The following is a 15,506-nucleotide window of genomic DNA, read 5'->3' on the forward strand; positions in this document are numbered from 1 at the left end:
TCATAAATTAAAAGTCAACTCAAGACTTCCATGTTTTCTTTAATAAAAAGATCTATAAATATCAAGTCAAATACGAAATGGTAGTGTAGAAGCACATACATAAACAAATAGGTTAATGATATGTCTTCCTACATAGTGGGGGAAGCACCCTCAGAGATCTGTTTTCACACAATTCATTTAGAATTTTTGCTTAATAATTATTATGAAATAAATATGTGACAAACTAGGCTACTTTGTTTCATAACAATTTAATAAAGAATTTAATAGAGAAGTAATGTTTCATTATAGCACGTGCATTTCATAACTGATTATTCGCAATCATCTCCAAGTTTTATAAACTCTTTTGAGTGTAAAACCTTCCTATTAGCATTGTATATTTGCAAAAGTACAGAATTAAACCCTTGAAGAAATAAATTAATGGAATTATTTAACTCACTTGAAACTCCAATGTTTTGCTATCAGATGGGATATTAACAACAAACAAAGCAGTTCCATCATTCATGCTTGTTTTTCTTTTCCCAGATTCTGAACCCTCTGATATCAACTCAGTCTCAGCCATTTGCTCACTAAATGATTTTGCAGTGACAGTTACAGGGATGTTTCCAACAAAGTCGTCTACTGTATCTTTCACCTGCACCTGTTCATCAGAGCAGATAACATTTCCTATAGAGATGGTGACATTTTTCAAGGAGAAAACTTTAAAGCTGCTAAGCTTCTGTTACAATAGCAAGTTAAAAAAATGTAAGAGGTCAATGGAAATTAAAAGCCTGTTAAGATCTAGAGTAATACATACTAAAAAGACTAAGGCTTCTGCATTATGGATTTTATGTTATAATGTGCAACAATACTGCTTATGTTAACTAACCTTAATGAAGAACGGAAGTCCAGGCTTCACAAAGAGAGGAGTAGCAATCAAACTCAATTTGTAAGGAGACACAGCAAATTTGACTCCAGCAAATTCTGCTTCACTACTGAGGCCACCTAATAAAATATTATGCCCCTTTTAATAACCACATCCTAGAGCCTATGTTTTCTCCAATTTTCTTCAAAGTGCAGCATAACCTGTCTGTTACAGTGAAGTCCTTGCATCTAAAGAGTCAACGTCTAGCGCTGTTGCGAAAACAAATAGCAAAAAAAAAACCAAACAGCTTACTCTCTAAACATTTTTACAGTGATGGATGGGCTGTTCTGCCTTATAAGTTTTTGGAAGAAGGATTTCTGAATATTAAAGAAAATCTGATACTAGGAAAGTTGTCCATATAGTTCTGTTTACATTTGCAGATATGTTTAAAAAAAAACTGATTAAAAAGCAGCTTACCTGTAGACTCCAACACTGATGCCACAATATATAAATAGGACCCATCCAATTCTTCTAGACTTTGAAACCCTATAAAACTCACTGCTTTCTTACAATTAAAATTTATCTCAGCAACTCCATTTTCAATCTGGAAATGAAATATAAATCATTACTTAATAGTCAATAGTTTATAAATAACATACATATACACTATATGCAAATTCTAACTTCAACATGTTTCTGTTCATTGTCTGTTTTCAGAGTAAACCAAAAGTGGAGACATGTTAACGAAGAATTCTTTATTCCTTAAAATTATTGATAAGTAATCAACCAATGGCACAAATCACAAATTCTGCATGCAGGCCCAATAATAGGTAGCAATAACACAGAGTTGTCTTCACTAAATGAGGAAAGATAATGCCTTTTATCATTTCTCAATGACTAAATTAAAAAGGCCAGACTAAATAAGGGAGGGATAATTGGTGGAGAACAGACTCCCCATAGTACATCAATGTGATTTTGATCTCCCATCATGATTTGGCATTACTACATTGATCCTATATTTTATTTCTTTTGGTTTTTTTTTTTTCTGTAATAGACAGCATAAGAGTTATTTAGTAGATATTTCAACAACACAGTTTGCTCAAGTGAGTAATTGGACCAGATTAAAATTACATTCTGTCTCAGATGCTGCCTCTGAGTTTCATTTTCAAGTGCATTTCTATGACCACAATGATAGGATTACACAGGAAAAGCTGACACTGAATTGCTGTTGATGCCAACTAGGAGTTGGAACCTATTCTCATCAAATTTAATGGGAAAACTTGAGTGGAATCAGATCAATCCTGAACTAAGCATATGGAACCTACGCAAACTAGATTGGCTTGCTGCTTCTTACCCTAGTTACATGCATTGCACGAGGCATCATTCTTTTTTCAGTTTCTTCAATTATTCCAAAACGAAGAAAAACATCAGCGCTTGCAAGCCTCTTATTATAAAAATAGCTGAGAACAAAACAACAATACAAATGCTTTTAAGATTACTTTAATGGCTGCAACAAAGCATTCATTTTTGAAGAAGAGTAATTTCATAGGCAAGAGATAGAAAACAAATGTCTGTGTAGCTTTAAACACTTCTATTGAAAAATAATCACTTTGTAAGGATTTTAAAAAAGGTGACAATTCTCTTATGGAGCAGAAAGGACTGGGATACAGGGGTTCTTGAGAAAGTAAAAGAGGAGACTTCTGTACACGAGAGAATCATTCTTCAGGTAAAAGGAGATGCACACATATTCAGAAATCAAAGCCAAATTTCCTTACCTAGCTTTCACAACAATCCTGAAGTTCTCAAATTTATCAGAACTAATAAAGTTGCTTTCTGGCTCTATGAGGATGGAAAAGCTTGGCATTGCTGAAAATGGAGTAAAAAAGAAAGCTGCTTAGATGTGCTTTTTTACATTAAGCCACAGGTACTCAGAAAGACGCCCCTGTAGAGCCATCAAAGAATCACAGTTTCAAGTTATTTGAATTACATTATAGCTCCAAAATATAGCTGGCAGCTCATCCACAGTGAAGACCAACTTACAAAGCCCGAAGTTATCTGCAGTTGCCTTGGCTCCACATTTTGCATCAGGGCAACTATGTCAAGATGACCCAGTATACTAAAGAATACCTCTATTTAGAGGCAAGTTGTATTAATACAGTCTTACACCAATGTTTACAGTGGCATTACACTGCATCTCCTTGCTGTGTATAAGCAGGCCAATGTTACCTCAGGCATTTCTGCATTTCTTCCTCTGTGTTGTGTAGTTGTCCTCTATAAATTTCTCTGAAAAAAACATTTAAAACTGAAGGTTCACAGTATGGGCACACCTTACCATATTCCTTAACTTCAAATTTTGCAACAGCTGAGGTTATGAAATTCTTCTTATACTTGGCTTCAATCTTCCAAATTCCATACCTATGAAATGGCAACAATCACTTTTTAAGATGATAAATAATGTCACAGACAAAAGTTAATATTACTACTTAACAATACTTTATCTTAATAATTAGAGAGAAAAATCCTGCACCAAGTTTTTGCACATGTTCAATGCCTATTTTGAGAAGATTCTGCTTTGATATATTAACAATTATTTGAAACTTATTTTAAAGCATTGAAATAAATTGGAAAAGAATATGCCATTATTTGTATTATGACTATTGTCAGAATTATTGTTTTATAGTTACAAGCAGAGACACATTTTGAAGACTGTAAATGTAACTAGGGTCATTAAGACGTTATTTGCTACCTTCTTTCACTTGCCAATTACCACTCCTGGGGCTAGACAAATGCCTGTTTGTGGCTGTAAGTCTGTTTCAGTGCAGTCAGCAGGATGAGTATCTATCACCTACCCGATTTACCATAATTTGGATTATTTTTTTTTTGCCACTAGATGCACTCAAAAGGTATTTGCTTCATTTCAAATTGTTTTACATAAACCCACAGAACTTCTACGTGCAGAGCATATCTAATTGTGTATATCTTCCTATCTTACCATTCAAAGAAATCTGATCCAGTTTGCTTTAATTTACATACCACATCCATTTCATCTTTGCCAGTTTTGTAACATAGGTAAATTTGCTCAATGTAAGTGAAAAACGCAGTCTTTTCCCCTAATAATAGACACATGGCCGGAGGGTATGACCAATTATCAATTGTTTCGTTAAATAAAGGAAAACTCAACACACTTAGCCATTTATAAGGTTGTAAAGCACAGTAATAAAGAATTCAGAAAATCCACAAAAAAAGCAAGTTTGTTATAAGGAAACATTTAAAGTTCGAGTTGGATCAAGGATTGAATAATAATTTGACATATATATACTATAAAAAAGGATTAAGCATGTTAGTTAACTTCTTGCATAGACAATCTAAGTTGTAGTTCTAACATGCAGTACCTTGTACTTAAAAAAAAAAAAAAAATTAAAAAAATGAGTCTTTCAGTGCATCACCATCTTAAATTACATCAAACAAACCAAGAAAGCTCTACTAACAAAACTTTGTACGATGGCCAAAAGCAGATGGTTCACAGTGATTGGATCCATCAGAAGGGTCATCTTGAATGAAGACATACAAGCAGTCAGATCTTGACTGAGAATGGGTATGTGTATCTACATTCAAAAATGTAGATTTTGGCCAAGAAAATGCACCAAAGGACTCATGCAGACTTCAATTAGGGTCCTTCTCTCTCTTACTACAGCACTGAGGCACAACTGCAATTTACATAATGATTTATAGAAAATCAGTTCCTACAATCTTTCGGCTGTTTAGACCATGATAAAAATTATGCAAGTCTACTGATAATGGATACTCGGGTTCAAGAAGGATACAAAATTAATTTTTACTTAGACTGAAATTTTTGCCAATTTCCTAATGAAAAGTAAATCAGTCAAAAATCATTTTTGCAAGCACCTGCTAGCATCCTTCTGCCAATTCAGTGAATCGTCAGCACCCTCTCAAGACTAAAAGGAGAACTGCAGAGTTATTTATTTTGTATGCTGCTGTTTCTGGAAAAATGCTGGTGATTTCTATGAATATATGTATGAAATAAGAATGTGTCCCCTCCTTGAAATCAATACATCTTTGACACTGTTTCTATCTCTACAGTAGAAAGCTTTAGGTTTTGTTAATATTCCTTTTCAATTGAGCACAACAAACCTACCACTAGCTGTTCTTTAATTTCAGTTTTATCACCCGTATTTCCACTCACTACATCTCTTCATTTTCTCTAATTACAGTGAGCATATGTCACCTATTTGAAAACGCAGAGAGTAAGCTTCCCACTTGCCTTTAGGAGACAAATGTTAGTTTGGAAGTCAACTTTAAAGGAGAATACTTGGTCATAAGTTCTTTATTTATACCATGGTTACACACTATGTGAAATGTTAGAAAACTCCAAGTTTCAAGTCATGCATACTCTGTGTATCAAGCAAAAGACACTCTGACAGTCTGTAAGAAAAGTCAGTATTATGTTAATAACTCTCAAAAAGCATTAAATAAATCTACTTAGGATTAGGAGGAATCTTGAAGTCAGGAAAAGAAACTATTCCAGTAAAATCATCTTCTTCTACAATATCCACTTTTACTCCTTCAGGATCCTTTAAAATACAACAGGAAAGAATCAGCAGTTACAGATCATTCTTCTCAAAAGGAAAATCTTAACTCTGTGATTTCAGTGGGAACCTGGCTGTAACATATTTTTCTAAGAGTTTTGCCATGTTCACAGCATGAAAACACAAACATTTTTAGAAATAACTTAGACTGAAATTCCGATAAACCATTTTACTGTGGTTCCAACAATTAAAAGCTGTTACTACACAACGCTTTTAAAATTGCTAAAACGTTATTGTAATAACAAGCCAACAACAAGTTAACAGCAAAAAAAAATAGTAGATACAGATTATTTTTATGTCTTAAACGAAATAGACAACAGTATGAAACCCATATATTATTAAAATTCCCTCAAAAATCCTTTCCCCAGGTATTAAAGATAATTAATATTTTTTTTCTTTTTTTCCATTCTGGAACAACTTCAGATCTGGGACATGAAAATCTCTATCCAACTGGACAAAGTAGTTTTTAGATCCTGTAAAAGATTTCTGGCTATGTGCAAAAACATCTAACAGTTTTATTAAATATTCATTGCGATACTGATCTACCATTTAACCACATTTATTGTTTTTGTGATCTACAGAATATTAATATTAAATTAAATTACAACTTACCACAAACGTTAGGACAGTTTCTCGCCGAGCTGGCTGCAGTTCTTCATTCAGGGAGTAAACCCTGACTTTCACTGTAAGAATTATTACAATAAATGTCAAAGACATACCATTATAGAGATTTAAAAAGCAAACAAGCAAAAAAACTGCCCGAACCCCAACCTTTTGTCCATATTAATTTTTTAACCTTTTGGTATTTACAGAATGCTCTTGACCTTTTGTCAGTATGGTGTCCAAAGAGTATTTATTCGTGCTAGCAACAAGAGACCCTGCACCACCACCCTTTCACATTGAATCATTACAGTGCAATATTATTTTTTACCATCACAATCCTACTATATCCCTTTTGTAGGAAAAGAGCTCAATCTACATGAAACCAATGATTCAGTCATCATTTCTTCACAAATATTTTTAACATATTCTCAGGAAAATGTTTCACTCTTTGGGCCATGGATCAGTCATTTAGGGTGTAGAGGACAGGGACTAAGACAATATTGGGAGAAGTGATAAATTTCCACAGTGTGATCAAATAGTTCAAAATATTATTCTGATGATTAAAAAATTAAATAGCAGCCAATGGCAATACAACATAACCCAAGAGCTCAAAGGACATTTAAATCCTAATTCCTTGGCAAAGTCAACAGACTTTAAAAATTAAATAACAGCCAAGAGAAATAAGCATTATTTACCTGACTGATCAGGAGTATAAACTGGTTTGTCTGTATGAATAAAAAGAAATCCATTCTCATAGGAAACACGCATTTTTTTTAATCTTGTAAAATGTGGAGAAACGGCTTCCAAATACACATACTTGACTGAATCCTCTGTTCTTGGTAAATCTGTTGGCTGAAGCTGGACGAGATGAAATAAAGACTTTTAGCAAATATTAAAAGATTTTTAAAGAATATTAAAATATTTTTCAAGTATATTTCCCTACACATTTGGGGGGTTTGGGATTTTTTTTTTAGAAGAGTATCTGAATAGCAATTACTATCGTGTTGTTAATTATTATTAAATAAAAATATCAATACCCATAAGACTTTATTATTGCTTACATCATAGATGATGGTCTGGAGTACTAAGCTACAAACAGATATTTTGAAATTTTGCATTTTATCTATCTCCAGAACTACAATAGCAAAGTGCAAAGCCCAGTTGAGATTATGAGAGTACATATTATCAGACTTCCATTTATACACATGATAAATCCCGGCCACACCAAAGCTGCTGTTGTGGTTGGTAGTTTGGTGAAATAGCTATCTTGGCTGTAAAAGGAAAACTGGGCAAGAAGGATCTCTGGAATGCATCACTCCAAGTAAAACCTTTTGGTCACCAGCTTACAGTAAAAAGCACTCTTTACTTCAAGCAAATTAGTTAAATAAAGCTTTATGGTGAAATCTGAGCCCCTTTGGAGCTTGTCACTGACATACAAGACCAAGTTTTGAAACTCGGTTTAGTTACTGTTTCAGCTTACTCTGAACACTCAGTTGACATATCTTGTCCATGTTCAAAACGTCTTCATTCTCCCCCTTTTTATTTTTTAAAGTTACGCGACTATGAAGTTTCTAAAATAGTTTGATTATACATTTAACTTTGGTGTCACTCCTTTACACTAATTTTAGCCAACATAATTTCAATTTCAGACAAACTAAAATGAAATAATCTACATGTGGCAAACTGAGAATTGAGGCAATAAGCTTCCCTTCACAGTTTAAACAACAGAAAACTTACCATAATATTTTTTTAACACTTATAACTAGATGTCACAATAAAAACACTGCAAGAAAAGTTTGAATTCCTTACTGTTAAAGTTACAGCATCTTGGAATTTGTTGTCTGGAGTTAAAGAAATATGGCCAGAAGAATAAACAGCAAGCTTATCTGGAAAGCTTCTTAAGGCAATATTGACTGGAAATTCCTTCTCATAACCAAAAGCTTGCACTACAACTTTCTCAGATGCCCCAACTCGGAAGATCTTTGGTGCTGTTAGGACATATCTGTATATGGAATATAAAACAATAAAAGGGTAAGGAACTATATTTTTTTAGGATTTACTACTTCCCTTTGTAATTCACTTACGTAAACACTGATAAAGCAAACAAACTAATCAGGCTAAGTTATTCTAAGACACTAAAACACAGTAGAGCTCCAGTCGGAATAATTTTTACAAAAACTGTAATGTAACATTACCAAATAACAGTTTAGGTGATGTTTGATTGTGCAGACACACAAAAGCGTGTCTACGAAAACAGGCTATTTACATGGAAGTAATTATTCCTTTTGCCAAATTAAACCCTGAAATACTAATCTTCCAAATAGTATACTTGTGTAGTTTTCACACCAGTAAAGTTCTTACTGAAACAGATGGTGCAACTTACAGTGAAGGCAAATGTGAATAATTTTTTGCAGCATTACTCTAATTTCTTCAGTGCTTTATGAACTGAAATATGTATCATTCCACAAAAGCATAAGCCAGGCTTTAGTAACTGACCACTTAGTGTATCTAAAATATGTATGATGTGCTGCTGAACAAAACATTTGATATATGTGCATCTTCTTTGTCTGAAATGCCAAAAGCACTTAGGTTGGCCACTTTCTATACACCATTAACAGATTCAAGAATCAAAAAAGCACTGCCAAGTACAATTGTAAAATACACATTTAAGTAAGACCTTTCAGCAAACTGTAACAAAGTATCTGTCTTCAGAAACTATGAAAAAGCTAATGAGCACCACCCTTATTTCTTAACTTTTTTGCATGTTTATCTTGTGACACGTAAGAAAATGACTCTACCTCTTTCTTTGGCAGCAAATACAGTAATTCCAGAACCATCAGTCCTTTTTCTAGCATTAGTTCCACATACACTAGTGAGAATTTTGTGAGTGAAAACACATCAATTTGGATAGTGCCTTTTGTATTGGCTCTACTTAAATTCTGTGTCTATTTACCTAAAATAGCAGATAACAATCAAGTAACATTTACAGTAAATTGTGTATTTAATTACTTACGTTTTCTCTTGGCCATAAGTTGTTCCAGAAAATAGCAAAACAAAAAAATATACTAAAATTGTCATAGTGTCTATGACAACAGCAAACCATAGATGCTAATGATTCTGGATTAAACTGTGTTTGACTTTTGCTGTAGATGAACAGAAATACCAACACATTTCACACATAGTTAATAATTAATTGCAGATCATGTTTTACTAAAATGTTATTGCCCCCTCCCAAGGAAGCCAGAACAGCTAAACTTAGGAATTTTTTCATTTAGGATTTCAATTTTTGAATATGTCCAGAGCCATCCTATGTCAGTCCTAACTTTTTCTGTTTGACAGCTCCATTTAAAAAAAAAAAAAAAGAAATCTGAGGTAGCAAAAACCCCTCCAACATAGAAAAGTTTAATTCAGTTTGTCCTTCAGAAAATAATTTTTATTTAAATCAAAGTGATTTTAAATTTGCATAAGAAAAAAAAGCATTTGAATTATATCAAACACAACACACTGATGTTTAGACAAGAAGTTTCCTTTTTTTATTTTGAAATAACCCTTCACTTGCAAATTTCTTTTAGCCATTTGTATTCCTGATTATGACAACTTTCTGAGTACTACCATTACAAATAAAACTGCAAAATTAAAATATTAAGGCACAATACATCTATAACATGTACTATTTTAAACAGCATTTGCTAAAAACACATTGGTGACAAAACCTTTGCATGCCTGGTACCTAAGCATAGGACCTCAACAAAAAAGTTTATGAAAAGTTAAACTAAAGTTGTGCAAGACTTCTCCAGTTTAAACAAATACCGTAGTCAACCTTTACGGGAAAGACATTTACAAAACTATTGCTGATCAATAGAAAATTAGGTTACAAGAAGACCAACTTGGGCTTCTCAACAGATGTAATATATTACAAGGGAGGCAACAATATATAGAATAAAATCTTACAAAAGTGTAAGGTGCTTAATATTATTAAAAAATAATGGCCCAAATACCTATCACTAAATACCAAACAATGAGAATTCATAGAGTAAGTTTACATAGGTGGTACCTAAACATTAAGGGGCAAACAGTAAAGCACACTGGAAAACATTTTAAAAGTCTAACAATAGTCTATAATGATGATTTTTAAAGCTAATTATGTTCCTTCCCTACGTTCTTTTTCATATTTGGTATACTAATTTTTCAACCTTATGTTTCACACCTAGTTGTATGAATTCCAAAGCAACACACACAGCCCAAAACCATTACAAGAGATTTATTTCAACAGCAATTGCAGTGGCAATTTAAGCCTACTAAATGGAGTTTCTCATGATCAAATATAGTACATATTTCCAATGCAACATACAATGTTCCAGAGTAAAACCCATCTACATACCGCTTTACGCTGAGACCAATATGTATATACAGATATAGAAAAAACAGACATAAAAAAAAACCAAACACAAACATCAAAAAACCCAAGAAAATCCCTATCACCAGAGAAGACTTTGTTACTTATACAGTGACATGGGCCTCAATTATAACAAAACCTCTCAGAATCCACCCTCCGGCAGCTGAGGGCCGGGCAGAGGCAGAGCGCCCGCCCCTGAGGCAACGCGGCGGTTGGCGGCAGGAAAAGAAACCACCGCCGCGCACGCGCCGGAGCGGGCCAAAGCGGCGGGAAAGCCGCGCGGGGAGGGGCGTGGCCTCGCGAGGGCCGGGCCCGCCCCGCCCCGCCCCGCCCCGCCCCGCCCCGCCCCCGGGCCCGGTCACCCGTCGCCGGCCAACAACCAGACAAAATGGCGTCCGGTTGGCTCGTAGCGCCGGGCTCTTAAAGGAGCCGCAGCACCTCGGGCCTGGTGGCCGGTAGAAACGACGAACGGCCGGCGGAGGAAGGGAGGCGGGAGAGAGGTGTGCTGAGAGCCGGTGCCTTCACGCGGGGTCGCTCGGAGGCCGCCCTGTCCGCTACTGCCCCGGTGGCGACGAGCGGGAAGCGGTGAAACAGCGTTACCATGTCAACGCAGGTAATCAAAGCGGAGGCCTGAGGGGAACCGCCCTCGGCGGGAACCGGCGTCCCCCTTCAGCGAGCACCGTCGCTCCCCAGCTGCCTCGCTGCGGGCGCGGCGTTGCACCACAGCCCGGCCCCGCGGAGGGGAGCTCGGCCCGGGGCTCGGCCGGCAGCGCCGTGCCGCGCCGGGTGGTCGCCATCCTGTCAGGTGTGGGCCGGCCGGGGCGGGAGGGCGGGGAGAGGCCGGTGGCTCGGCTGAGGCAGCCGTTAACCGGGAAGGGAAGGAGGCAGTGGCGGCACCGAGGACTCCTCCGCTCCCCGCCGGGGCGCGGGGTATCCCCGCGGCAGATCGCCCTGCCTGGGTCCGCCTAACGCTCCCCCCTTCCCCACCTCTTCTAACGTGAGACTTTCGTCCTGGTTTTCATTGCAAAAGCACAATCTGTTCTCAAGAACCCGCACTAAAACGTCTAACTGCGCTCCTTAAAATATCAAGAAACTTCCCCAAAGTAGCTTCTCGCTAGCTCCCCACCCCTCTCCTGCCTCAGTTTCCTGTCCCTGAATGAGTTGTGCCTCCAAGTATGGAACAGAGCGGCTCCTTCTTTCTCCTTGAAGATTCAGGGGGAAAAAAAGAATATCCATTTTAATGAAGAAAATCTTCTCAACTTAAGACACAATGTGATCACTCATACACCTCCAAGTTCCCTTAAAAGCATATGTTTCTATCATAAAGAATATCTTAAAAGGTGCATTTTGCTTATTAGGTCTAGGTTTTAGTAAAAACCTGTCCCTGAAGATGGTCACTACAAGTGCTTTTGTGCATTGAACGCGTACATGACAGCTTCTACACTAACCTCTAGGGAAATATATTCGTCACTGGGCGAAGTTTCTGTTAACATTCTCTGGAAGTTCCCAGGCGGTCACGGAATAACTTGTTTGTAGAAAAAGGAACGCTGAAGGAATGCCAGTGCTAGACTGATTTTATTTTTTTTCCCCCTATTGTCTTTTTTTTTTTTTTGCTTGCATTTGCTCTTCTATTTGTAAAGTGGGTAATTTCTAGCTTTAGTAAAAACAATTGGGATCCTAGCCCTCTCTTTCTGGCCTCTGCCAACTATGTTAAGCTGAGGTACGAGTATCTGCAGACCTGACAGACTTTGTGTAAGCCATAAATTGCAGGACAGTTACCAAGATGAGTAGCAAAACAGAAAGCAGTTCAGCCAGTTCCTGGTGTCACGCTGTAGAGTGGTGTAAGCAAACAGGTATACCATTCCTCCCAATATATGTTAGCCCATGAAAACTGGAAGCTGTCACCCGTTGGAGAATTGGCTTAGGTGTAGGGTTTTGGCACCATATCGTTGCTGGAAATATTTTCTTGTGCTAAAAAGGCAATTTTGTTGGCATGCAAACCATTAAGATTTAGACATGTGTACAGACTGATGTTTATTTCTGTTCTTCCAGATATTGGTCATATGATATTCTCTGTTCCTGGCAATGAAGAAGGGCCCAGTAAGACAAGCATTATGTAGAAAAACACAGATGTCAGCTAGTCCAATGCCTCCTGGCAGTTCAAGTACCAGATCGCCATCTCCTCTTAGCCAACAGGCATCTCTATCTCCTTGCAAAAGCATGGAACGGAAGCACCAACAACCTGATATTACAGCAGAAAATGCAGAAGCTGCTTTTGAGTATAGGTTTCATAAAGGTATTGTATAAATGACTGCAGGTATAAAAGTACATACTAAAAAGCCAATGTTCTGTGAACTGTGTGATTAAAGATGTGTAATCTGTTGCAAAGAACTCTGAAAAACTTGCTTTCATCTTTTGGTACTCAAATGTTGAAGTGATAATAATGAAAGATGCGTAGAATAATGAGACTTTGACTCTTTCCATTCTGTGCTGGGTGAAGACTGGCAAAAGGAGATGCATACTGTGCTTTTTTCAAAAGACTATACACGCTTACGTGTCATTTCCTGTAAATGCTTCTGGCATTCTGTTTCTTCTCATCCTTTGTGTGGAGAAATAATTTTCAATGTTTTCCCAGTATTCAGTGTCAATAGAAGACTAGTATAAAAATCACCAATTCTTTTGCTACTAAAGGTAGTTTCTCTGTTTTATTTCAGATGAAAATGGTGTTAGCGCAGGAGTTAGGTACATTACTGACCCCCTTATAAAAGGTCTGTCAAAACAGGAGAATTTGGCATGTATAAGCTCACTGAATCTTTCTTCCCCAAAGGATGGGGACAAGAAATTTAAGGTAAGTTATTGAAAATAACTGGTAATTAAACAAAGTTAAACATTTATTTTGATTTCTTTTTTGGTAAAGTTCTATTTTTAAGTGGATGTAAACAGCTATATTCTAATTATGCTAGCCTAGTTCTACAAGCATGTTCTGTTTTAAAAAAAAAAAACAACAAAACAACCCATCAGTGGAGACTTATGCAAAAGAAAAAATTTTTGATCAGTCAGTCAGACTGAAATTTAGAACACCATCCATTTGTGTAATTTTTTATCTTTTGGATTGTGCTGGTTTGCTTTGTTGTTTTTTTTAATGTCAAGATCCCTGTTGTGCAGATGAAACTGGTCCACTGTAAATTTAAAATCTCGTTTTCCTCCTCCAACACTATAGAAGACTGTACCTAAACCAAGGTTTTAGAATGAAACAGTGAAACTGTGATGAATAAAATGTTAGAATACTTTCTGTTTTTTAATAGGTGGTTGTTAAAAACAGAAATCTGCCTTTCTCTTAAAATAAATTAATAAAGGTGAAGTGCTAATGGATTAATTTTCTATTCTATAGTACATAGAAAACTTGGAAAAGTGCTCTAAACTAGAGACACTAAATCTTAGTAACAACCAAATAGAGAAGATTGAGAAGTTGGATAAACTGATGAAGCTGCGTGAACTCAACTTGTCTTGCAACAAAATCAGGTAAGCAGAAACACTGACGTTTGGTAAACCCTGATACAAGAAAGCTGACATTCTCTCCTGAGGTCTCTCACAGGTGTGAACCGTTAAGGTGAATTTCTCATCAGTTGTATGTCAAGACTAACAGGCTTTGGTGAGATCTTCTTAAAAAGCACAAGGTCTTAGGTATTAGAAGGATAAATAGTTTGGGGAGGTGCTGTTAGTGTACCATGGTTACAGTTAAACTTGTTTCCCTAGGAAACCAAGCCAGAAATACAAGTTTCCAGATACCATAATTAAGAGTATACAATAACCCAATTACATGCATTAAAAATTTAATTAAACTTTTACTGTATATCATTACAGGTAAATAAAGAAAGTTTTCTTTTAGGAGAGGAAGCTGGATAGACTTAATCAGTCTGTAAACTCACTAAATTGCTTTTTCACTTTCACTTTTTTAAGTCTGGTGTCTTTTCTAAGTAGTATAAAAATGCTGAAGGGCAATGGTTCAGGCAACAGCAAAATTCTTTGTTTCCATTAATTTTTCTGTTAGCAAATTATGATCTTTACGTGAGACTTACTTTGCAGTAGAGAAGGTGCGATTTCAGTTAACAATAGGAAGTAAGAAAGACACTGTCATTTCTACACATTGCATTCTCACAACTTCCTCTCAACAGGAATTGAAAAGGTCAGAGTAGCTTTTAGCTACTGCTATATCTTTTCAGACTTTCGTTATATACAGTTGGTTCCTACTCAAAAATAGCATGGTCACAAGAGCACATTCTACTGTACTTTGTTATAATACTCATACCTTTAGGTAAAAGCCCAAATAAACTAAAACTTAATTTGTTTTCCTTGTTAGCTACATAGTGTTTTAATAAAAACACTAAAAAAATGTAGTTCTGCATACTGTCACTTTACAGCTGGCCCTTCCTTTGTACAGGGAAAAAAACCCAACCCCCCCACATCTTTATTCTGGTTCATTTGTGTCCCATAACATTCTCAGGAGAAAAAGAAATAAATTTTGCATATTAAAATGGAATTATCACACATTAAAATAATGTTAATGTTAAAATTAAGATATGTAAAAGTAAAGGTTTTGCCACAGTGAGCAAGAAAGGCTTGCTGTGATTTTTTTTTTTTTTTTTTGGTCTTAATGTAGTACTTGGAAGTAAACTGGTGTAATTTAATTTGAATTGTGAGTCCATGGCAGTAAACAACTCTTTTTGGTAATCTCTTGGGTGGTAATTATTTGAGACAGATTTTGCTGTAGTTTATCCATAATGCCTCAGTTACACTGTAAATTTGCTCTGGTTCATGATAAGTGATGTTTTTGTCCTTTTTTTCCCCCCCCGCCCCAGTAAAATTGAAGGTATAGAACATATGCAGAATCTACAAAAGCTGAACCTTGCAACGAATGAGATTGAGCACATTCCAGTGTGGGTAGGGAAGAAACTGAGATCCCTGCGCATCCTTAATTTGAAACAGAATAAAGTATCATCAGTAAGTGATTATCATTAGGAACAGTAATTGCTCAGAATCTTTTAATGATTTTTCATGA

At 36.2% G+C, this 15,506-nt stretch overlaps 2 protein-coding genes across 8 annotated transcripts in view; one reads left to right on the forward strand and one right to left on the reverse strand.

The window, feature by feature from the left end:
- C5 (complement C5) overlaps nucleotides 1–9,206 on the reverse strand; it is a 28,219-nt gene extending 19,013 nt beyond the window's left edge. The window contains exons 1-11 of the mRNA XM_054220710.1: nucleotides 9,065–9,206; nucleotides 7,861–8,053; nucleotides 6,747–6,909; nucleotides 6,061–6,131; nucleotides 5,342–5,433; nucleotides 3,174–3,256; nucleotides 2,617–2,707; nucleotides 2,196–2,301; nucleotides 1,319–1,445; nucleotides 866–981; nucleotides 437–637 (exon numbers count right to left, since the gene is read on the reverse strand). Of these exons, the coding sequence (XP_054076685.1) occupies nucleotides 437–637; nucleotides 866–981; nucleotides 1,319–1,445; nucleotides 2,196–2,301; nucleotides 2,617–2,707; nucleotides 3,174–3,256; nucleotides 5,342–5,433; nucleotides 6,061–6,131; nucleotides 6,747–6,909; nucleotides 7,861–8,053; nucleotides 9,065–9,129 (1,308 nt within the window). The 5' untranslated portion in view covers nucleotides 9,130–9,206. The remainder of the gene's footprint in view (nucleotides 1–436; nucleotides 638–865; nucleotides 982–1,318; nucleotides 1,446–2,195; nucleotides 2,302–2,616; nucleotides 2,708–3,173; nucleotides 3,257–5,341; nucleotides 5,434–6,060; nucleotides 6,132–6,746; nucleotides 6,910–7,860; nucleotides 8,054–9,064) is intronic.
- A 1,596-nt stretch (nucleotides 9,207–10,802) lies between these two features.
- The window catches only part of CNTRL (centriolin), a 35,711-nt gene continuing 31,007 nt past the window's right edge, over nucleotides 10,803–15,506 (forward strand). For all 7 annotated transcript variants that reach the window (XM_054220600.1, XM_054220592.1, XM_054220593.1 and 4 more), the window contains exons 1-5: nucleotides 10,803–11,060; nucleotides 12,500–12,743; nucleotides 13,162–13,295; nucleotides 13,839–13,969; nucleotides 15,307–15,448. In XM_054220600.1, coding sequence (XP_054076575.1) covers nucleotides 12,533–12,743; nucleotides 13,162–13,295; nucleotides 13,839–13,969; nucleotides 15,307–15,448 — 618 coding nt within the window. In that variant the 5' untranslated portion in view covers nucleotides 10,803–11,060; nucleotides 12,500–12,532. The remainder of the gene's footprint in view (nucleotides 11,061–12,499; nucleotides 12,744–13,161; nucleotides 13,296–13,838; nucleotides 13,970–15,306; nucleotides 15,449–15,506) is intronic.

The sequence above is a fragment of the Rissa tridactyla genome, chromosome 14, assembly GCF_028500815.1.
Source record: "Rissa tridactyla isolate bRisTri1 chromosome 14, bRisTri1.patW.cur.20221130, whole genome shotgun sequence".
Classification (NCBI taxonomy): Eukaryota; Metazoa; Chordata; class Aves; order Charadriiformes; family Laridae; genus Rissa; species Rissa tridactyla.